Here is a 23,259-nt window from a genome sequence, read left to right on the forward strand (position 1 = left end):
ACCTCACTTGCAGAAATATATGCTTATTGTAGAAAAGCTAGGACATCAAAGAATTTCAGCTTCCATTCAGGAGTATATGGTAGGGACAGCGACCTATGCTTCAGTTTCAGTGCACAGCTCAGTGTGTATATTCGAGGATGCCCACAGTGCCACACTGTTATTGGTACAGAGAGACAAAAAAAAAGATTCACCTTCTAAGGAAATTATGGCCTGAGTTTTATGACTACCATCTGGGTAATGGAAGGAAAAAAGCAAATCTTTACCAGAAGTAAGGGAGTGGGGCCTTTCCTTTCAATATCACATTTTCTTTTCAGTTCAAGTGACTGTTTTACTTCCTGCATGCTAAGACATACAGATGAAACACAGATAACCTCAAAATAGAGGAGTTTGAAAAGCTATTTTTAATGTGGTCAAAAATAGACAAAGACAGAAGAAAAGCAGATATAACAGATGTGCGTGCGTGCACTTTCTCCCAAAATCAAGCTCTGCTTTTAAAGTAGGGAGGGAATGGAGGGAAGGTAAGAGCCTTATGCAAACCTTTCCAAATCCAGCAGGGATTATGGGCCTAAGGTGGCTGCGGCGCATGCAGCCTCCCCACGGTGTCATCAAGGTAAATACTCCCCTCTCCTTTCTTTGCTTGATTAATGAATGGTCTTCTTCTTAGTGTATCACTAAGTGAACTTCTCCTCTGAGTGCATATTGAAGTCAGGAACTTGTATTAGTTCAGCATTTTTCTACATGTATCTTGGCTGAATTTGTGATATGGTTACTATCCCAGAATAGCAACAGTCAGGGGGCCTTTATCTCAAGAATCCATGTGGCAATAAACAGACCATGGTTCCTTAGAAGGAGTGAAGGGCTAGACCAAGAACCAATAGAAAAATGCTCAGTAAATATATAATAGAATACCTTATCTAGGTATTTATCTTATATGTATAAGCACATGTATAGTTGATAATTTATGTGGTATCATATAATTACAATGTATAATATGTGCAATTTAAAACAAGTAAAATAAAATACTAGTCCTCAAGTTAGGTAAAGTAAATAAAACAAAAGACCAAGGAAACACTGTCAGTACTTCCATATCAAGATCTGAATTCCGTTGTGATATTAAACACTTTGCCTGTGCTTCTAGGCCTTGCTTGCCTGCAAGAAACCAGGGCAGGTGGCTAAAGAGATGGCTTAGCAGTTAAGAGCATTGGTGTCTCTTCCAGGGGACCAGAGTTCAATACCCAGCACCCACATAGTGGCTCCAAACCATCTGCAACTCCAATCCCAGGAGGATCTGATGTCCTCTTCTGGACTGCTTGGAGATCTTGCATACATGGTGCACAGACTAGGCAAAACCCACACATACAATGAAAAAACAGTAAATAAATCCCCTCCCCCCAAGTAGATGGAAAGTAGACCAGAATTACGGGATGTGCTAGGAGCGTCTGGACCAGAACTTGCCCACTGGGGATATCTCTTCAGGTTTGGCTTTTCCCATCCTCCTCTCTATATCTGAGCAAAGTAACAGGTGTGTAGAGAGGGAAACCTAATCCGAAAGGGCAAAGGCCATTTCCTCCTTCTGTCTTACACTCTGGCTCAACTGCAGTGTGATTCCAGGCCTCTGGCATGTGCACTTGAGCAGACTATCCCAGCTGTCCTGACACTTGGCTGCACACAGCTTTTTAGCAGGTGTTTGGCTCAGTTTCTTTTGGTCATGCCCAGCCCGAACTGGCTGTTGGCAGGGGAGTCCAAGCACAGCATTCCCAAAACACACTGGGTAGTATTTTGGAAACTACTACAGGCTGGACAGAAGGTGGTAACAGTGCTCTCTCTATCTCACTGGCCAGAGAGGGAAACAAATATCTAACAGCCCCTCAAGATTCAAACAATAAAGTACGGGTCTAAAAGAACAATAGAGGGATATGCTCTCAACTTGAAAACACTTGAGAAAGCTTTTCTGATAAACTAATAAGAAAATTGTGCCCTTGAAGACAGGAACAAGATGTGGACTGTGTGGAAGGGAGATGGGGAAGAGGCATCTGAGAATGGCCTATGTTGGGAGGACGTGAGGTAGAGGATGAATCTCAGAACAAACACTGAGAAAGCCATGGGGAGAGTGGTGTGTGTTGTGGGGAGGAGGGTGATGGTTCACAGTAACATTTTCAAGTGTATAACGTACCCCTCATTCCATACCAGCGTACTTGAGTTAAGTTTAACAGAATTCTATGACCTAGGTTCTATTTTTAAAATGAATTACGGTGGCTGATGTAAAGTGAATTGACCAAAGGCATGAAGAGTGTGGACTGAGGAGGCAGAAGCCAAAAAGTATCAGGAAAAGTTTTTGTTGAATTCAGAAAAAAAATGTTGTCAGTGGAGATGTAGAGAATCCCTGTGTCATAGATTAGGTGATAGGGGAAAACTGTGTTAAAAGCAGCATCCAGGTTCCTGCTAGAGCAGTCAGATGGGTAGACTTGAACGTTTTTCAATCCAGAACAATGGAGGATAAGGTGGGGTGAGAAGAGGCAGAGGTGGCCTACAAGGAGTAGGAAATCAATAGTTCCATTATGGATATATTCAGCTTAAAATGTCTATGAAATATCTGTGGGGAGATGTCAGACAGGCTACATGACTTCAGAAAAGAGTTATGGGCAAGAGGTATGCATGTGGGTAAGCAGGATACCAGGCCATTTGAAGCCATGGCTTTTAAAAAAACACCAGGATACTAAAAGAACTGAGTTCAGATCATAGATAAACACCAGAGAGATAGGAGTAAGAGTAAGACAGCCAAGGAAATAGCTCAGTCAATAAAATGCTTGCCAGTAAAACAGAAGGATCTCAAAAATCCATGTGTGGTGGTACATTGGGCAGGCAGGAACAGGTGAGCTCTGGAGCTCATTGGCCAGCCAACTTAGCTGAATTGATGACTTACAGGCCAGTGAGAGACCCAATCTCAAAAAAAGCAAGGTAGGAACCAGGGTGAGGGTTCAGTAGGTAAGGACACTTGCTGTCAGGCCTGGTGACTTGATTTTGATCCCTATGATCCCTATGGAAGGCAAGCATCAACTCCTCTAAGTTGTTCTCTGATGGGGACCCCAATGAAGGAGATAGGGAAAGGACTGAAGGAGCTGAAGGGGTTTGTAACCCCATAGGAAAAACAATAATATAAACCAACCAACCCACCCCCCCCCCAGATCTCCCAGGGACTAAACCACCAACCAAAGAGTACACATCGAGGGACCCTTGGCTCCAGCTGCATAAGTAGCAGAGGATGGTCTCATCTGGCATCAATGGGAGGAGAGGCCCTTGGTCCTGTGAAGACTCGATGCCCCAGTGGGAAAGCACCCTCATAGAAGTAAGAGGGTGTGGGGAATGGGATAGTGGGTTTGTGGAGGGGAAACCAAGAAAGGGGATAACATTTGAAATGTAAATACATAAAATATCCAATTAAAAAATATCAAAAAAAGAGAGAAAATAACAACCATTGGAAGGCCAATGAAGAAGGGAAAGTACCTATTGACTCCCAAGGCACTATAAAAGGAGAAGTGTGGCTTTGAAAAGAATTAAAGTATGATTTCATGCCAAAAAAAAATGTGTGAATAGAGAATAATTTTTAAAAAGCAAGGCAGATGGTCTCTGAAGAACAACCTGAGGTTGATCTCTGGCCTCCACATGAGCCTGTACACATGTGCACACAGAGAGACAACCCATTCCCCCCCACCCCACCCCAACACATACACAATGCAAGAGAAAGAAATACCAGAAAAGGAGGAGCAGAGAGCAAAGTTGGAGAAGGCAGAAAAAAAAGTCACGGGAAAGATTCTCCAATGTATTAAATGCCACTTAGGAGCCTCACCACAAAAGGCTAAAAAGCAGAGTGGGCTGGGAACTGCTGAAGTCCTTAGGAGTCCGAAAAAGAGAAGTTTGATGGAGCGGTGGAGACTAAGCCAATTGGAATGGGAAGGGCGTTGAATCAGCAGTTGGAGACACAGTGTCTGCTGGCAAAATTGTTTGAGAAACTTAGGATGCAGACGGAAGGGATCTGTTTATTTTAACCGCTGATAGTCTAAGCTAATGAAGGTAGCAGGTTAACAGTACAAATGCAGTAAACTGGCAAGGTTTATGCAAAAACTCTCAAGACTTGAGAAGGTGGTATGGGACGGCATTTGAAGGGTGTCCAAATGGGGGCCTTTGATGAGAGGAAAGAACTTTCCTTAGGTAAAGAAGACTGATTGCTTCTCTCTGAGGGGCAGGGAGGGCCAGAAATTTGAACACAGACGCCAGAAATTCCTGTGTCAGAAAATGCTAGCACAAGCTTATTTATGAAATAGGATAATTCTGCCAAGCAGTGGTAAGTCACTCTCTCAGTTTGGCTGTCCAGAATACATAGTGACACCATCTGGCTCAGTCTTTGTTTCCAACTCCCCTGCTCTCCCAATCCTCTCTTGGAGCCCCTTACCCAAAGCCAGATTCTGACATTTTCCACACCATGTGATGAGAGACAATAACTCCACCTGCCACGGCCCCACTAATCCCCTAACAGCTGCGGATCTGGCCCACTCCCTACTCTCTGCTTCTTCAATAGCCTATCAGGAGGGATGAAGGTGGCTTCTGGGCTTGTTTCTGCCAAGGCTGCAGGATTTCCAACCTGAGGTCTTGAACGCAGTGCGGCTTTCTCTGGAAAGTCAGACCCAGCATTTGCTCAACTTGCTTTACTTTTTGTGAATCTGATGCTAATGACTGAGTAGGACGCAAGATGTGTCTATGCGAAGACAGCTACATGGATGGGGGCAGCCTGCTGTTCACAGAGAACATAATGCCCTATTCTTAGGTCCCATGGCACAAACTGCAGTACGAGAACTACAGTATAATTTAATTTAATTAGTATTTTTAAATAGTAAAATACGAAGTATACCAAAATAAATAAATAAATAAATAAAGATATCTGCTACCACCAACAAAAGTTTCTGGCTATCTCAATACAAAGTGTCTGAAAAAGGAGACTTCTGTAGCCGGGCGGTGGTGGCGCACGCCTTTCATCCCAGCACCTGGGAGGCAGAGGCAGGCGGATTTCTGAGTTTGAGGCCAGCCTGGTCTACAGAGTGTGTTCCAGGACAGCCAGTGCTACACAGAGAAACCCTGTCTCGAAAAACCAAAAACCAAATAAATAAATAAATAAATAAATAAAAGAAGAAGACGTCTGTATTTCAGTGTATATGTGTTTGGGGCAGGAAGGGAAGAGGCATCTACATGGCTACTGCACATACGTGAGGATCAGAGGACATCTGGTGTTATTAGCCTTTTTCTTTCACTTTGTTTGAGGCAGGATCTCTCTTCGCCACTGTGTTGTGTATTGCAGGCTAGTTGCTCTAAGAGCTTCTTGGGGAGTTCTTCCTGTCTCCACCTCCCATCTTGCTGGAGGAAAGCTGGGGTTACAGATACAGGCCTCCACATCTGGGTTTCACTTGGGTTCCAGGCTGTTGGGTTTGCACAGCAAGGATTTTTTTAACCTGCTGAGCATATGTCCTGCTCCCAAGGCCCCCACACCAGGCTCATTCAGTTAACCCATTGATTTCATTGTTCAGCTACAGCAAAACACCCCCACTATCTAAATATGTTCTTTGTAATCCCAAAGGCTGGTCTTAAAGGTGCATATATACGGTCAATAATGTGAGGAGGCTGGACAGTTTACTTTTGACATTCAGAAAATCAGAAAATGAACTGGAATATGAACATCAGCTTGGATTTCTGACCAAGTAAATCTGAGCTCAGTCTTTGGCAAGGATATCCATTGCCCTTCTTTATGGGACTCAAACAAATAGGAGCCTTACAAGGAAGTCACATGCAGTAGAAATTCTTTCTACACATGAGCGGTAGAACGTACTCAAACCGAAACGTTTTTCTTTGTCCCTGCCTAATAGAGGATAAGGCAGGAGGGAAAAGAATGTGTTGCATCTTGTTTGCTTCTTGCTAACCCAATTTGGAATTTTATTTTTAATTTTAGGATTAGTTCAGCTGTTGCTAAATCATAATGGAACATATACTATTGCCAAGAGCGGGGAATTCCTCACTAACAAACTAACCTTTTTAATTCTAAGTAGTGGAAGCAGAGTGCCGTGTTTTCCCTAGTGGCTGTCAGCTCACATTCAAGTTGTAATCAGGAAAGCATAAGCAAGACCTCATCAGTGTGTCACCTGTGGCCTGTAGATCACTTGGCCCTGTGTGGGGACCTCCTCTGGAAACAACACCACCTTTATTCACAAAGCAGGGCACTTGCACTGGGGACAATGGCAAGGCCAAAAGGGGGAGATGAATGGGAGCCATTCATCTTATTAATGAACAGAAAAGTCAACAGAAACGAGACACCTCTGTTTGACTGTGCCCAAGGCAACCTGCAAGGCACCAGTGACAAACATGCTCAGTACACTAAAAATAATAAAATACTAAATTAAAACAAAACAAAAAAACAAAACAAAACACAGACACACACACTCAGTAGAATCATAAAAGGAGAAATACCAGTGGGGGAGTAAAAAGAACTCACTCATCAAGCAAGACCAGACTGCCATAAGATACCTGGATTTCTCAGCATCTGCTTCCTGGTTCCTGGCATGTCTTTATGTTTGTTTGGGACAACAGAGGACCTTAGGACTTTTTTCTAGCACCACTTTAATCAGGAACATTGATACAAACAGCCCAAATCAATGCGGTTTCATTTAACACTTAAAATTCCAATAGTTGGGACCCCTGCATTTCCCATTAAAAGTACATTGTATCGTAGTCTATTTACCTTGGTCTTCTCGCCTACGATGTTCTTTTCTAGTTCTGTGATTTTCCGGTTTAGGTGATCTAGAATCTCCTTTTCCTTCATGAGCTCGGCCGTCTCGGATTTCTGTTCTCCATCCAAAAGAGCGCATTCCATATCCAACTAAGGCCATAAAAGATAGGTCAGAAGCATCTCACCTTCAGGAACCACTCTCCACAGAGGAGCAGGTTTAACCGACTCTCAGCAATTGTTACCGACCAGCCAGATTGTAGAGCTTCAGGGAGCCAGAATGAGACTTAGGAGTGTCAGCCTAAATAAAAAGCTAGTTAGCCGGCCAGTTAAAACTTTTCTACTGTAACTTCTCTTTAGGGATATTTTGCCTGTTTGCTTAGGCTCTAGCTCAAGAATGAACTACCTTGGGTACAACCAGCTCTTGTTTGTCCCCAGAGTCTGAGGAGCAAATGTCATCTCAGCCCTATTAGAGAGGCCCACATTCCTAGGGGATTTCAGGGGGTACAGGAGACAACAGGTGAGGAATCCCCTCACTGTGCTCTCAGGACCATTGACACCATCTGTGAGTGCTGACATGTAGACCTCACCCCTACCCAGGCAGAATTCTGTGTCTTCGACCACTCCACGGGGGCAGCATTAAAACTGAGGCTGCCTTTTACTTCTGTTAGATGAACAAGTCTACAAAGCTGTTCCACAAAGCTATAGAAACACAAAGCTATAGAAAGTTGGCCTTGTGTTTAATTCACATGTGCGCCTCCTTATAGAATGCATCTGATACCAACTCATTGTAAGAATGCTCAGAAAATGTAAGTTGGATTTGAACTGGAAAAGTTTATAAATTCAGATTAAGTTACAATCAGAAAGTTCATATTGTAGTAACCAAAAAAAAGTTTTTTCTAGATATAAAATATGTTAAAGCTGGCTATAATATATTTATGTTATCAGAATACACACACACACACACACACACACACACACACACACACAAACATATGCGTGCACAGAATGGAAGACAGGCCACTCTACAAATGATTTCCACTGAATAAATGTTTGTTCATGTTGACCTCTATGTATTCACCTCTCAGGCCTGTGCCACCATGAACAGAAATATCTTTAAGCTGATGGGAAAAAAAAGAGAAAAGGAAAACAATAGATGTTGAGTTTCCAGCTTCTACCTCTCTGGAAGATTCATCCATTTGGTCATTTATATCTTTGATTTTCTGCTCAAGTTCCTCAAGGTTGTTCAGAATCACCATCCGGGCATCTTCCATTGCAGCCAACTCTTGAGTCCTCTGTTCCTCACTCATATCCTCTGGGGTCTGTGTTCAAGCAAAACAGAAACAGGTTATTCTCATTACAGTTTTAGAATTTTCCCATTAGACTTATAAAAAGCAGCTTCAAAGCTTAGTCTCTTCCTCCACATGGGTACAAGAAACATGCCTGGGAGGGCCAACATGAGCTATACGAGACTTTTTTTTTTTTTTTTTTTTTTTTGTAACAGAACAAAATAAATCAGTTTAAAAAGCACTTTAAAAGTATGCCTGGGACAGTTTCATTGAACTACAATGGATGTTTTTCCATGAGACTATATTGTTCTATTCAATTACATACCTAGATAGGAGCCAACAAACCAACCTCAATTCACAAATTTGCATTGTTGCTACAGCTCAAAGAACTAAGAGGCTATCCAGACTAGGAAGTGGCAGAATGTAGAGATGAGGTGGCTTCTGTAGTGTTACAAAGTTCAACACACACACAGACACAGACACAGACACAGACACAGACACAGACACAGACACACACACACACACACACACACACACACACACACACACACACCAGGGAACGAGAAACAAGGCAGGACCATTGACATCTTCCTCTCAGTATGTCACAAGCTTCCACATAAGCTCCACCTATAGAAAGAAGCCTTTTAAAATGTCTAGCCACACTGCTAGGTCTTGCTGTCAGAAATTCTTCTGAATGAGTATGTACACTTACTTATTTGCTTCTAATATGAGGTGGATACCAATTTTGTTGTTTAAAGCAAGAGTGCATTAGTCTGTCATGACCATGCCATACAACGTGAAAGGCCACACTTAATGCTGCTAGTAGATATCTTGTGTGTTGTATTAATTCATTCTGTATTAACCTTGTCTTATAGGCCTTCTTCATTTATGGCAAATACATTAACAGGACTGAAAATAGGACACTGATCACCATTTATTTCATGAAAAAACCAAGTTTCATGGAAAGTGATGAGAACATCGAGCTGTGACAGTGGATCCAACACAGATGTAATGGATGACATACAAAGCCCAATATTCCCACTGCTTAAAAAGAAAACAGATTATATTAAAAACGCCTCTTCTCCCCTGGAGTTTGGATTACCTATCTTGTCACCAGGAGATAAAATTTTTCTATATAAAAAGAGATGCCAGGACTTTTTCATAATGTTATTTAATTTTTATATCTCCTGGAGTAAAGTAATTTTTGAATGAGTAAATCAGTGATCAGATATTCTACAACTTAAATATGAAGACAATACCTTGGTTAAATTCTTGTGGATTCTTCTTTAATAGTTCAAAAGAACATTCTTGGGACATGATGGTAAATGCTTTTAATTCCAGGATGTGGGGAACAGAGTCAAACATATTGCTGATACTTCATGGTTAACCTGATCTACCCAGCAAGGTTGAGGCTAGCAAGGACTACACAGGCAGACAAAGTCTCAAAAAACCAAACCAAAGCAACCAACCAAGCAAACAAACAAAATCCACAGTAATTAGATTAACCAAATAGTCGCCGAACCTAAGCTCACCTCCTAGGTTCCTTTAATTGGTTTTCTGGTCCTCATATAACTTTAAGAAAATGTCTACCCCGTCATATTCTATTATTCCTTCATATTTGTCATTTCTTTTCCCGATTTTGTAGTTCCAAAAGGAGGCAGAATGACTACAAATTTACAATCTTGACCCAGTGTGGTAGCTTACACCTTTGACCCAGCATTTGGGAAGTAGAGGCAAGCATATCTCTATGAGTTTAAGGCCAGCCTGGGCTACATAGGACCATCCTATTTCAAAAACTAAACTAAACCAATCTAAAATAAAGTAGGGTAGAACAAAGGCACATAGACCTTTCAGGTTCTGACACTTGGGTTTGAATTATGGTCATCTTAAATCCACTCTCTTACCAGCTAATAAAACAACTGTTGACCCTTCTATCACAAAGAGTAAAGTTCATTGTCTCAGTGCTTTAGGACAGGAGGAGTGTCTCACTGAGTGGCACTCAAAGTCACTGTGCAGTGATCACATCAGGAAAGCCTCTGAAAGCCCGCATCCTGTTGGGTCAGCGTTGCATACTAGGTTTCTACTTCCAACATGGTTTAAATATATCTGTCACCAGTGGGAGAAAGCATTAAGAGAAGACAAAACAAATGAACAGTGGGCAAACTGTACACTCTGTGGACAAGGATCACTCCCACAGCAGAAGGAAGCGCTAAGTATTTACATGATGCAAGGTTTTTAGAAATGTTATCACAATGGGCATATTTAACAGACATGAGGCTACTTGTTTCAGTAAGTATACACAAGGGGTTTTGGAAGTTGTTAGCATATTTGCAAGAAGAATTTTAAAACCAAATGTTGTATTGTGGGTTTTTTAAGATTTATTTATTTTTATGTTTTGCCTGCATGTATCTCAGTGTCCAAGGGTGTAAGATGAGTGTGTCAGATCCCCTGGAACTGGAGTTAAAGCAGTTGTGGGTCTTCTGAGTGGGTACTTGGAATTGAATCCATATCCTCTGCAGGAGCAGCAAGTACGAACCACTGAGGCATCTCTCTACCCATCAAACTAGATGTATCATGACACAACGGAAGGAAATTCTTATTGTAATCCCATAAATTAACAGAATAAACAAAATCTGTGGAGAAGCAACCTCATAGCAGTGGATGGATAGCATTAATTAATTACATGGTGACAAAAAAAGAGAAACTTTAAACACAATATCCTTTACTTCAATGGTGTACTTTATAGTATTTTTATATCTAATTTTATAGTAATATATAGAAATGCATTCTTTCTGTAGCCATACTGCACATGAATGTGCATCTGTAAATGTAGCATCTTTGTGGTAAGCTGCTCCACAGAGAGAAAAAGAAAAGAGGGTAGAGATAAGACCACACACACACACACACACACACACACACACACACACACACACACACATTTTGTAGACTTCCTGCAAAGTGCTTGGGTACATAGCTTTTCAATGTAGATGGAACTGCTTGTGAGTCTGTTGCCTCGGGTGGTAGTAGACAGCCCCACAAAGGACATTCAGAGGAGCATATTTCCAAGGAATTGTTCATTTTTCAATGTTAGGTAAAGGTTAATAAATTTCAGGTTTCCTAAATGGTGTACAAATCCTTTTCAAGATACGTTTCCAGTGTTTTCTATGTTCCTCTCTTCTCCACTTTTCCACTCACCATTTTAACTAATAGCAAACACTGTGCTTTGTTAAGCGAGTGATCCGGGAGCACTGTTAGGATGAGAACACCCAAATAGTGGGCCAGGAAGTTTGTCTAAGTCTTCTGTTTCTGTTCTTGAGTTAACATGAGTCTGTATTTGAAAAGTCAGTGAAAACCCACCCCTTGGGTTTTCACCCGCTCATTTGCACCCTAACATGCTTGGTGGCAATCAGAGATGAGTTTGATGTTTCCTGCATCTACTAATACAGTCTGGGACAATGGACCTTGCACTAAGTCCCAGGGCTTCCAATTCCACAAGACCTTATTTGGGTAAATTAAAATGTCTGCCAGGATCTGCTTGTTTAGATAAGCTTTGCTGTCAAAGCCTTCTCACAGAAGACAGCCTTTCAAGAGAGTACACAGCACAATGATATTAACAACAACAACAACAACAAAAATCAAAGCTACTCTCTATAAAGGAGAAGAAATAGTAAACAAAAATGGTAGATAGTCACAAATCTATAAGGAAGTGGCTGATAATTGTCCAAAGTTTCTGAGGGGATCATATACTTTGCCTGAGTATTCAACAACTTATATATATTAACATATATGCTATATATGTTATATATAAGTAATATACGGCATACATTATATAATATATAAATATAATAAGTATATATCTACATATGCTATGTATATTTATATGTAGTATAAATTTATATGTATGATATATAAATATATAGTATATATAATATGTATAAATGTTTTGCCTGCATCTATGTCTTTGCACCTTGTACCATATGAAGATAGTATCTATGGAGGCCAGAAGGCAGCATCTGATTCCCTGTAACTGGAGTGATGGGCCACAGTTTGCTGCCATGGGTGCTAGGAATGTACCCAGGTCCTCTGGAGGAGCAGCTAGTATTCTTAAACACTGAGCCATCTCTTCAGCCCCAACCCAATAACTTTTTATTCCTTCATCGTCCCTCTACCTTCCCATCCTCATTGTTGTTTCAACTTTACAGCAGGAAACCCAGATGTGCTATTGAGAATTTCTCTCCTCTGAGAATTTGTCCAAGAGTAATATGTCGTGAGAAGGAAGAAGTGACTGACATGCAAGACATACTTAATTCACCACAGTCCTGACATATAACAGGAAGTGCTCACCAGCTATACCACTCTTGGGCAAATACCCAAAAGATCCCCCACCATACCATAGGGCACATGTTCCACTATGTTCATAGCAGCCTTATTTGTGATAGCCAGAAGCTGGAAACAACTCAGTTGTCTCACAACAGAAGAATGAATACAGAAAATGTGGTTCATTGATATAATGGAATACTACTAAGCTATTATGAATGAGGATATCATAAATTTTGCAGGTAAATGAGTGGAACTAGAAAATATCATCCTGAGTGAAGTAACTCATACCCAAAAAATATGCATGGTATGTATTCATTAATAAGTGGATATTAGTCAAAAAGTACAAATTCCCAGGAAAAAATCCACAGAACTCAAGAAGGCTAACAAGCTGAAGGCCTTAAGTAAGGACGCCTCAATCCCACTTAGGAGGGAAAAGAAAGCAATCAGGGGGCAGGGAGGGTTCTGGGTGGGAGAGGGGACAGGGAAGAGAAGAGAGGAACATGATCAGGTACTGGGTGGGAGAAACAGGACTGAAGCCTTGAGGGTCAGCAGAAAGAATTGAAACAGGCAACCTTGGGAGGTAGGAGGTGGAGGACCCTTTAGAATGTACCAGAGATTTCGGAGGTGAGACTCAAAGGGAGGCACCTTAGATGAAATGCTCTACAGTGGGGAGAGGGAACTCTACTCCAGTAGAAAGACAGGGCTATCAAGTGGAGGGATGAGGTTGCCATCCCACAGTCAAAAACTCTGACCCAGAATTGTTCTCTGAAAGAACTGCAGTAACAAAAAAAAGAGAAGAGCCTGAGGAAAGGAGATCCAGAGACAGGCCCAAAGTGGGATCCAGCTCAAGGGGAGGCCCCAAGTCCTGACACTATTACTGATGCTATGGTGTGCTTACAAACATGGCTGCCCTCCAAAAGACCCAACAAGCAGCTGAAAGAGTCAAACGCAGATATTTATACCCAACCAACAGACAGAAGCTGGTGACTCCTGTGGTTGAATTAGGGGAAATCTAGAAGAGGCTGAGGAAGAGGGTGACCCTATAGGAAGACCAGCAATCTCAATTAACCTGGACCCCCAAGATCTCTCAGACACTGAGCCACCAACCAGGCAGTATACACCAGCTGATATGAGGCCCCAAACACATATACAGAAGAGGACTGCCTGGTCTGGACTGAGTCAGAGAATATGTACCTAACCCTCGAGAGACTTGGGGCTCCAGGGAGTAGGAGGTCTGGTGAGGTAGGGGTTGGGGCATCCTCTTGGAGACTGGGGATGGGGAGGAGGTGTGGGATGTGGAACAGTCGGAGGGTGGACCAAGAGGGGAATAAAGTCTGGACTGTAAAAAAAAAAAATTAAGGAATAAATAAAAAACAAAACAAAATAAAACCAGAAGATGCTCAGTAATACATAAGAACTTCTGACCAGGAAAAATCAGTATGAAACTGCAGATTCCCATGTTAAGTGAAATAACTCAGTGTCACATGGTTTCACTTATATATGAAGTGGGAGCAGCCTACACTAGGATGGGGAACTAGTAAAATGGGAGTGAGAAAATGGAAAGGAATCAAGGACTAAGACGGGGTAACAGAGGAGATGAATATAATCCAATTATATCACAGGCAGGTATGGGCGTCCTATAATGAAATTCACCCAACTTAACACATGCTTAATAACATTTTAAAAATCCAATGAATAACAATTTTCCATTACGATTTTGAAAAACGAAACAGGATAGTGCAGTATATATAAATGCCCCTTTAATGGTGGGGGGGGGCATGAAAAATAGAGGGTGTGTGTACGAATCTATGCACAGGCACTGCATCAGGGAGGCAAAATGCATAGCTTTACCTCACTTCTTAAGTGTAAAGCTGGGAGGGGCAAGGAGAAGAGAGACATCTTTTTTATCCCAGGGTGGCTACATCTTCACAGTGCAAATACCACTTTAAAGCAGTGGTTGTCAACCTTCCTACTGCTGGAACCCTTTAATGCAGTTCCTCATGTTGTGGTGACCCCTAACCATAAAAATATTTTTGTTGCTATTTCATAACTATAATTTTGCTAGTGTTATGAATCGTGATATAAAATATCTGTGTTTCCTGAGGGTCTTAGGCCACCCCTGTGTGAGGGTCGTTTGATCCGGAGGAATCACGACCTGCAGGTTGAGAACCAATGATTTACAGGGATCTCCCTAATTTGCCATCCATCTTCCATGGAAGCTGCACTCCAATGACAAGAAAGAAAATACTGGCGATAAGCCTCTCATTTCCTGGTGGAAGCATGTGCAATGACCCTAGGCCCCATTTGTGATCTCTGCACCCAACATTACCTTTGGTAGGATACTGAGGTAGGAGGACTCATTGGTTGCTTTCAGAAACGCAGCTGAGGATGATGGGGGCGTCCTAGTGAGGTCACCAAGCAGTTCATCGTTCCTGCTGCCCCTGGGGGCCAGGAAGCTGGCACTGTGACCCAGGCTCCCGAAGCCAGCAACGTCTACATCCTGGAGAGAGCCCTTCCGGTGGCACCTGTACCTGGCGTCCGGGCACACCAGAGCCTCCTCAAACACAGACTCCTCATCCGACAGCTGCAGCTTCTCAAGCTCCTTGTTGATTTTCTGCACATCAGCCACCGTGGTGCCAGCGGACAGGCGGCGACCTTCTGGCTTCGTGTACTCAGCACAGAGACTGAGGATGGTCTCCAGCCGCTGCCGCTCCTACAGCGAGGAAGTAGGCAAGGTCAGCTAGGGTGACAGAGTGGAAACAAATCCTCCTGAGGTCTTCCTCCGTCCGTCCTTCTCTCCTCCCCCCCTGCTCCGACCTCTCAGATCTCCCTCTCTCTCTCTCTCTCTCTCTCTCTCTCTCTCTCTCTCTCCTTCTCTCCTTCTCTCCCTTCCTTCCTCCCTTCCTCCCTCCCTCCCTCCTATTCCCTCTCTCCCTCCCTACCTCCCTCTCAATATAGGATCTCTCACTCTATATCCTTATCTCACAATCGTCTCCCCTCCGTATCTTTAGGGCTGGGACTACAGACAGCCACATGCACACCTGGCTTCCACACCTATAGATAGATACATTTGAGGACATAGATGGAACTGGGACTGTTTACAATTCCTAGTCTCTCCCCTAAACCCTGTGCTAGCTATATGACCTTCACCTATATAAACCTGAGCGGACTATATCCTATATCATAGTCCAATAAGTATCTTCCTGATTCATCAAAGTCTCCAAAACTTTGAAGTTAAAAGCACACACAAACAACAACAACAACAGCAAACAAACCTCCATTTCCTATCAGACAATAACTATCTCTTTCAACATTACGGACTTGTAATACTATACTTAAAATGAATACTTTAACATCACAGACAAATGTTCTTTTCTTGTTAAAAACTCGAAGAGGAAAAATGACATTTAAAGTTTCTCTCAGTGCACAGGGCTTATCTAGGTCTTCATTTTTTCCCCCTTACATCAAAAATTTCAAAACTTTTAAAATATCTGGTTACCACACAAACGTTTTCTTTAGTTCTTCATTTGAGAATGTCTTTTAAATGTATGAATGGTGCCAGAGAAATGGCTCAACCAGGAACTGTACATCCTAACACGCCTGGGGACCTGAGTTCAATCCCTAGGGCCTATATAATAAAAGAAGAGAGCTGGCTCCTGAAAATTGTCCTCTGATCTCCACGTGTGTACTGTGACATGTAAGCACATGTGTGCACTCTTGAAGATATACACATACAAATAAATAAACTGTATAATTAAAATATATAATCGTTGCAATAAAATAAAGGACATCTCACATGAAGTCCAGATAGAAAGACATCAATATAGCTCACCATCTAAAAATCATTGAATATTTGATTCATGTAGATAGAATATAAAATAATAATTTACTTACTTAAAAAACAAAGACCACAGACCATCAATGTCTCAAGTAATAGCAATCATTGACTGACCCTCCTCATCAGACTCCATATAAAAGCATAGTCACTTACAATTTTAAGCAAATTAATAACATAGTTCTGAAGAGTGGGAAATAATTTTCCAAGTGGTTCTCATAAGCCTAGACAGTCTTGCCTGCGGGGTGGGGAGCTTCACATAAATCAAAAGCCACAATGGAAACCAAAACCCAAGGCCATAGGCTGTGATTAAATTCTATCACACTGGGAGGAGACTTCAAAAGCCCCCCATTGAAAACTACTTCACAAACTGGCAATCAGTAATAAAACAGGAACATATTCTACACACTGAGCTGCTTAGTTTCATTCCAGTACAGCTAATTTGTAAGACAGTTTCAGAGAGTTAATTCTCTCTTAGTTGAGGTGCTAACAGAGAAGTAACATAGTGCTGTGGTCACCCAGTTTCCATCCAATGCACTAACTGGCAAAAAAAAAAATGAGAACTCATTTAAAGTATATCTGACATATGCGTGCCCTTTGAAGTATCCCCCTCCCTCTAAAAGAGTAATAACTTGTTCAAAAAGTCCACTGAACCGGTCCCTGTAAAGTCCCACCTCCCTGTTATTGCTTGGGCTTCTGGGATCCAGCAGTAGGTCTGTCCTCATGGCCTCTCTCCAGACAGGCACTCATAGTTGCACAAGCCTGACTCCTTTCATCCAAGGGCCCTGCCCCTTATTTATCTCTGCAGTTGCCAGCAGCTGCCAAGCCCTACCCACCTCAGCTTTATGGAGAGGGAGTAGGAAACACAGCATCTATTGATTGATTTTAAACTTCTCCAGCAATAAAGAAAAGTCTATATGGGAATACACAAAAATCACTCTGTAGGTAAGGAGTAGAAAAGGGCTTGGGTTGGTTCCATATCCTTTCTCCACAGCCTTAGTACGAGAAACCAAATCTCCAAAGAAAATTTGCCCTTCTGTGATTAGGGTTGAAGCTGAAGCATCTAGACTCAGTCTCACTCTTCACTGACCAGGACCACACAGATTACACACAGTAGCCTTTGCCACTTGGGATTATCTGGCATTTACCAATTTGCATTTAGTGGGATCCCAGCAAATGGCATACTCTTCAAATGAAGGAAAGGTACTCCTGCCTAGCCTGAGAGACACAATCCTTCCTCTCACATCTCCTTCCCAAAATAGTTGCCTTTGCAGTCTAGGCTGTTACTTAATTCCAGAGGGAATAAATGATCCCAGCCCTAAGATGGATGCTATTTCAGACAGTGAAATGCAGTATTCAAAGGCTTGTGCACAGGAAGTTTCTTCTACTGGTATGAGTCTCTCTATTCTTATCACCCCATTCACAGGCAATCTGTCCAGATTGAATCAGACACACATGTGGCACTGCTGCCCACAAGTCTAAAAGAAATCCAGGCGGTGCCGAGACACATTGGCCCCTTAAAAAGCTACACCAAAGAGAAATAAGCTGAGGCTGAGAAGTGCGTCAGAAGAGAGACTGCAAAACATTTCAGAAGGCACTTCAGGAAACCTTTTAAGGAAAACCTGGAGCAGAAGTAACTCTCTAGATACTGCTCGCTTCAGCTGCCTACATTCTGGTGTCTGGTTCCCCATGAGTCATCACATGGGGATCCTCCACCTTTCCTGTATGACCTCAAGTCAGGACACAAACCCCTACCCCAGAGACTCCCTTGAAGCTTTGCATTGTAATGGGCAAAGCCAGAGGTAGCCCAGATTCCCAGATCAGTCATCTCCCATTCAGAAGACTGGTGGCTGTCACTCCAGGAACCAAAATTAATATAATGCTAAGTATCCAGGAAGCAAAACTATTGTAAAAAGATTTTCCTCTCCTTTCTTATTTCCCCTTCCCCCATCTCTGTATCTCATGTATACCAAGGATGGTATGAAAGGGTCATTATAGCTTAGAAAGTGTAATGAAAATATTGCTGGGCAGCTTTCTGAATTTAGACATTACAAATTTAAAGAAGGTGGTGAGGGTTGGTAATAGATTTTTTTATTCCTAAACTTTTTACTTCAGAAGAATATTTCTATTATATGTGCTCTATTCTATTATATGTATGCTCTACTACAGGCCCCAAATAGGACAGTAAAAACCACCCATTGCCCTGGAGCCAACATCTGCTGGTCTAGCCCACAAGACTTGGAAAATACTGAATAAATAAATTATGCAGAAAACCAGCTACCAATGCATAAACAGAAATGAAAGGCTTGCTGGATGACTTGTTATAATATGCTGAGTCAATTCTTTCACACAATAAAAGTATCAGCCTGGCACACTTACATATGAGTTGGTCAAGAGGTGTACTTTTCTTTTGTCAAAAATGCCTCTTTTCACAGGTGTGGCTCTATTTTTCCACTGTCCCCGTAATCTTGAGTTTGGCAAAAATCGATTAGGTTACTTTTTTCCTAGTGGTGTGTATAGAATATGTAGGTAAGAAAAAAAGAGCCCCTCTTCACTCATATTTATCCAGAGGTACAAAAAAGTAATCCATTACAGAAAGAGCAATTAACAAAAGCTTGCAGACCCCCCTGTGGGTTAAGGCTGTAGCTGTAGCTCAGCGGCAGAGCATATAGAGATCTAAAAGCAAGGAGCCGAATGTGAAGAGGCAGAGGTCAGAGCATACATGCAGAATTTCCAGGATGCCAGGAGCACATGCTAATGTCTCAATTAAGTAAGCCTGGCTTGGTTGTGGTGATGTATACCTGTAATTCTGGCATTTAAGTACATAGTAGCCTTTTATGTGTGTATAGTTCTTCCCACATTTAAATCCCTTGAGGTTTGGAACCAGGATGTTAATATTTTTTCTTCCTGGGCATAGGACAAAATGGTTTTTCTATTCTCCATCCCCAGATTACATGGTCTCCAGATTTGTGCTGGCTGGTGAAATGCAAGAAGCAATGGAGAACATACCTGTACAACAGACTGGTATGAAATATTACATGTCTTCCTTAGCTATGACAGACTGAGCCCAGCTAGTACTGGCTCCGTCTGTCTTGGTTCCCAGAAAGGAAGTATGGAGCAGAAGTCTTCATCAACCTACACTGGCCATGAAATATTTAAAAGAAATAGATCTATGCTATTTTAAACCTCTTAAATAGATTTTATTCCTTTTTTCCCCCTATAGAAATCCATTGTGACTGATAACTTGTGCTTCATTTTAACAGAAAAATGGCCCAAAACTTGGATAGAAGACACACAATGATCCTAGTAAAGACTTCTCAGTTACTTACTGAATAAACATGTGGCTTTGTCCAAAGAGGGGGCCTTCATTTAGGGTAGGATTGCTAGTACCTGATAAATCTAGGATGGAGGGTGCATACTGCAGAAAGATTAACTCTGAGATTTGCTATGGAAGCCTTGGGTCAAGGTCTATCATTCAACCAGAAAACTAAAATTGCGTGGTCAATCAGTTGACCATGAGACAGGCCTACATGACCAAGGCTCAATAAACACTTTGTAGGCAACAGTCTACAAAGTGCTGTATGTGTCTTGCTACATTCCACTCCCCAAGGCTGGTAGAATCGTGTGTCCTGAGTCCTCTGGGAGAGAGTGATGCAAGTCCCACTTCTGTTGCCCTCCAGACCCTGCCCTGTGTGCCTTTTTTCTCTGGCCGATATCTATTGATTTGTTTTCTCCACTGTCTAAAACTCTGGCCATTAGTAGAGCCTGCAGAGAGTTCTGCAAGAATGTCTAGTGAATTTTTGAATCTGATGCTGGTTTGGGGAACTCCTGGACCTGCAGGTGGCATCAGAAATGATGTGCTATATAGAAAAGGCACCCTTTCATCTTGTAACTATTTACCCTTGTTTTCATCTGGTCCTATTTACCCTGACTCACCTTCCTACTGTTCCCATCAGTTTGGGAAAAAATCATCTCATTAAGAAGCCATAACTAGTTCCTACGGATTGGTTTGACAAATTAACTTCATGTGACATTTAACAGTTTACTAAGACTATTATAGACTGTCTGAGAAGCCTATATTCAAATCCACAGTTAAGGAAGTACTTCACTCTGCCACTCTTGACTTAAATGGTATTGACTCAGTGCCCATCCAAAGTGTTGAACAGTAATGGGGCTCATCAGTGGAGTTGATCTGGAATGGGGCTCTTCAGTGGAGTTGATCTGGAATGGGGCTCATCCGTGGGGTTGATCTAGAATGGGGCTCATCTGTGGCACTGAGCTGTAATGGGGCACATCAGTGGTGTTGAGCTTTAATGATACTCATCAGTGGGATTGAGAAGGAATGGAGCACATCTACAAAATGAAAGTTCAATAGCTTTAAATGGCTATGAATGCTGGGGAAGCAACTGCAGGTTGTTAGAAGGTAACTAACAATATGGTAAATACTAACTAACCATCAAACTCCTGTTATAAGTGAATTTCTGTGAAGATTCTATATGAATGCACTTACCATCCTCCTCTGTAATAATAATAACCATGGGACTAAGACATAAAGAATTAACTAAGACGCTTAACTATGACTTTCAATATTGCTTTACGATACTAACTACACTGAGGAAAAACCCCAACACACAGCCTAAGGAGATGGAGAGTGTATTAGTCAGGGTTTCTATTCCTGCACAAACACCACGACCAAGAAGCAAGTTGGGGAGGAAAGGGTTTATTTGGCTTACTTCCATATTGGTGTATATCACCAAGGAAGTCAGGACTGGAACTCAAGCAGGTCAGGAAGGAAGCAGGAGCTGATGCAGAGGCCATGGAGGGATGTTTCTTACTGGCTTGCTCTCCTGGCTTGCTCAGCCTGCTCTCTTATAGAGCCCAAGACCTCCAGCCCAGGGATGGCACCACCCACAAGGGGCCCTACCCCCTTGATCACTAATTGAGAAAATGCCCCACAGCTGGATCTCATGGAGGCACTTCCCCAACTGAAGCTCCTTTCTCTGTGATAACTCCAGCCTGTGTCAAGTTGACACACAAAACCAGCCAGTACAGAGAACATCTTAAATATTCTTCCTAAACATCTTCCCTGGTCTCATTCTATCACTGTGCCACTGTAACTAAGCACACACCTCAGGGCCAGACCCCCAGAGTTTGAATTCTGGGTTCTGAATGGACATTTGCAGCTTCCAGCTGGGCAAGTGCCTTGTGTTTCAGTTTAGTGTATAAAGCAGGGTAAGTAGAGTGTGACCTGGATAGTGCTGGGCTGAGATTAGACTTTTCTTCCCAACTCACAGTAACCTGGGGGAAATCTCTAGACCATCTCACCATTATTTGCTCCTCTATTTCTGGCAATGCAGACCATCATATGTTCCCCCTGGCACATTAAATCCAACAGAATGGGTTCTAGAAAGAATTAGTCTTGACAAAATCCATTTTCTAATATACACTTCATCCTTGACATAAAACCCCGGTTGCTACTCACTCACGTTGCCCTTGGCTCTGCCTTAGAACAGAGGTCAGCTGAGTAAGATTATCACCCAAATGTCTGAGCAGTTTGTCACTTCCTGCCTTTGCTAGTACTCAGATCTGAAGCTCTTTCAGCATCATGTCACCAGGCCGGGATTAAACTGTTTCTCTTAAAAAAAATAAAGTCAAAGATGAAGGACCCTTGACATTAACATATATTATTCGCAAATGCTTTGAGTGACTGCATAGCATTGGGATGGGGAGCAGATGCTAAGGGAGAGGGACTGTGTGTCTGAGAGGAAAACATGTTCTATGGAATCTACGAAAACCTGCCACATGGCTTTACTCTTATATGAACAGTGTGTCGGAGGAACCCCAACCAGGGACATGAACCCTGTTACAGACAATAAGTGCTGGCTAAACTACACTACCAGAGTGCCAGCATGACCATTCTCTGCCTAATTATCACTTTGGCTTGACCAAACGCTGGATCATTTTGTTTCTTCTGAAAGATTATAATCTACAAAACACCAGATGAAATAATTACTTTAGAATTTTGCATACTATTTGATTCTATTTAGTGAAAATCAGTTTGTGGATGGCACCAAGATCATTAAATCTTTCCATTCTACTGGAGAGATGACACAGCAGTCACAGACAGCTCTTATTAGAGGAATTGGGCTGGGTTCTTATCACCTACATAATGGACCACAACCGTCTGTAACTCTAGATTCAAGAGATCCAGTGCCCTCTTTTTCTGGCCTCTATAGGTACCATGCATGCATGTGGTACACCTACATACATGTAGGCACCACATTTACACACATAAATCAAAAATAACTAAAAAATCCCTTATTCACCCTCTTCTAAAAATATAGTAGTTCTTAGTACATGAAGGCGATAGAGAAAAATATAGGGAAACTACATGTGAGAGCAGGCTATTGCCAAGAATGTCATTGTAATGTGGTTAGTTATGATCCATAGAACATGGAAAATTCTCTATGTTAAAATGTAAACACACCTTACAAAGTCTTATGCTTCTTATGCAGGAAATGCATCTTCATTGGGGTATGCTAGGAATATGACAGCAGTTTCCTTTCTTCAAGCACAGTTTGTGAAACCATAGCCTGCCTGGCATGGCTTAGACCCTATCTGCATCATCTGCTATATTCAATAATCAAAAAGAGCAATAAATATAAAAGAAACATGGTATGTTTAAGCCAACTGGGTGTTCTCTACAGATTCGGTCTTTCCTCAAAATCCAACTGACAATCCCAGAGCAAGGATATGGTTTTAGCAATCTTGAATGAGAAACATCAACTTATCCAGAACAAAATTATTTCAATAGGACATACCATTCCACACAAAAAGATCTTCCCCCAAAGTCTAATGGGCTTTATCTGAGCCAAGTGTGGAGCTGTTCTGAACTTCAGAAAGCTAATCTCAATATTGAGCTCTTGGGAACATGAAGGAGGCACACTCTTCCCTACTCTTCTTAACTTCTGCATATTTTATGTAAAATGAAGAGTCCCAGAAAAGAGGAGAGACAGGGCAGATTAGGTAGGAATGTAGGGAATGGGGGG

The 23,259-nt window shown here is 42.0% G+C and overlaps 1 protein-coding gene and 1 long non-coding RNA gene across 9 annotated transcripts in view; one reads left to right on the forward strand and one right to left on the reverse strand.

Annotated features, from left to right (window-relative positions):
* Phldb2 (pleckstrin homology like domain family B member 2) overlaps positions 1 to 23,259 on the reverse strand; it is a 96,586-nt gene that overhangs the window by 45,913 nt on the left and 27,414 nt on the right. For all 8 annotated transcript variants that reach the window (XM_031364008.1, XM_031364011.1, XM_031364012.1 and 5 more), the window contains exons 3-5: positions 14,705 to 15,088; positions 7,945 to 8,088; positions 6,782 to 6,919 (exon numbers count right to left, since the gene is read on the reverse strand). In XM_031364008.1, the coding sequence (XP_031219868.1) occupies positions 6,782 to 6,919; positions 7,945 to 8,088; positions 14,705 to 15,088 (666 nt within the window). The remainder of the gene's footprint in view (positions 1 to 6,781; positions 6,920 to 7,944; positions 8,089 to 14,704; positions 15,089 to 23,259) is intronic.
* On the forward strand, positions 14,959 to 19,391 carry LOC116085961. Its single transcript, XR_004116764.1, has 2 exons — positions 14,959 to 15,110; positions 19,160 to 19,391. It is a non-coding gene; the product is annotated as an uncharacterized LOC116085961 (long non-coding RNA).

The sequence above is a fragment of the Mastomys coucha genome, unplaced genomic scaffold, assembly GCF_008632895.1.
Source record: "Mastomys coucha isolate ucsf_1 unplaced genomic scaffold, UCSF_Mcou_1 pScaffold12, whole genome shotgun sequence".
In the NCBI taxonomy this organism is placed as follows: Eukaryota; Metazoa; Chordata; class Mammalia; order Rodentia; family Muridae; genus Mastomys; species Mastomys coucha.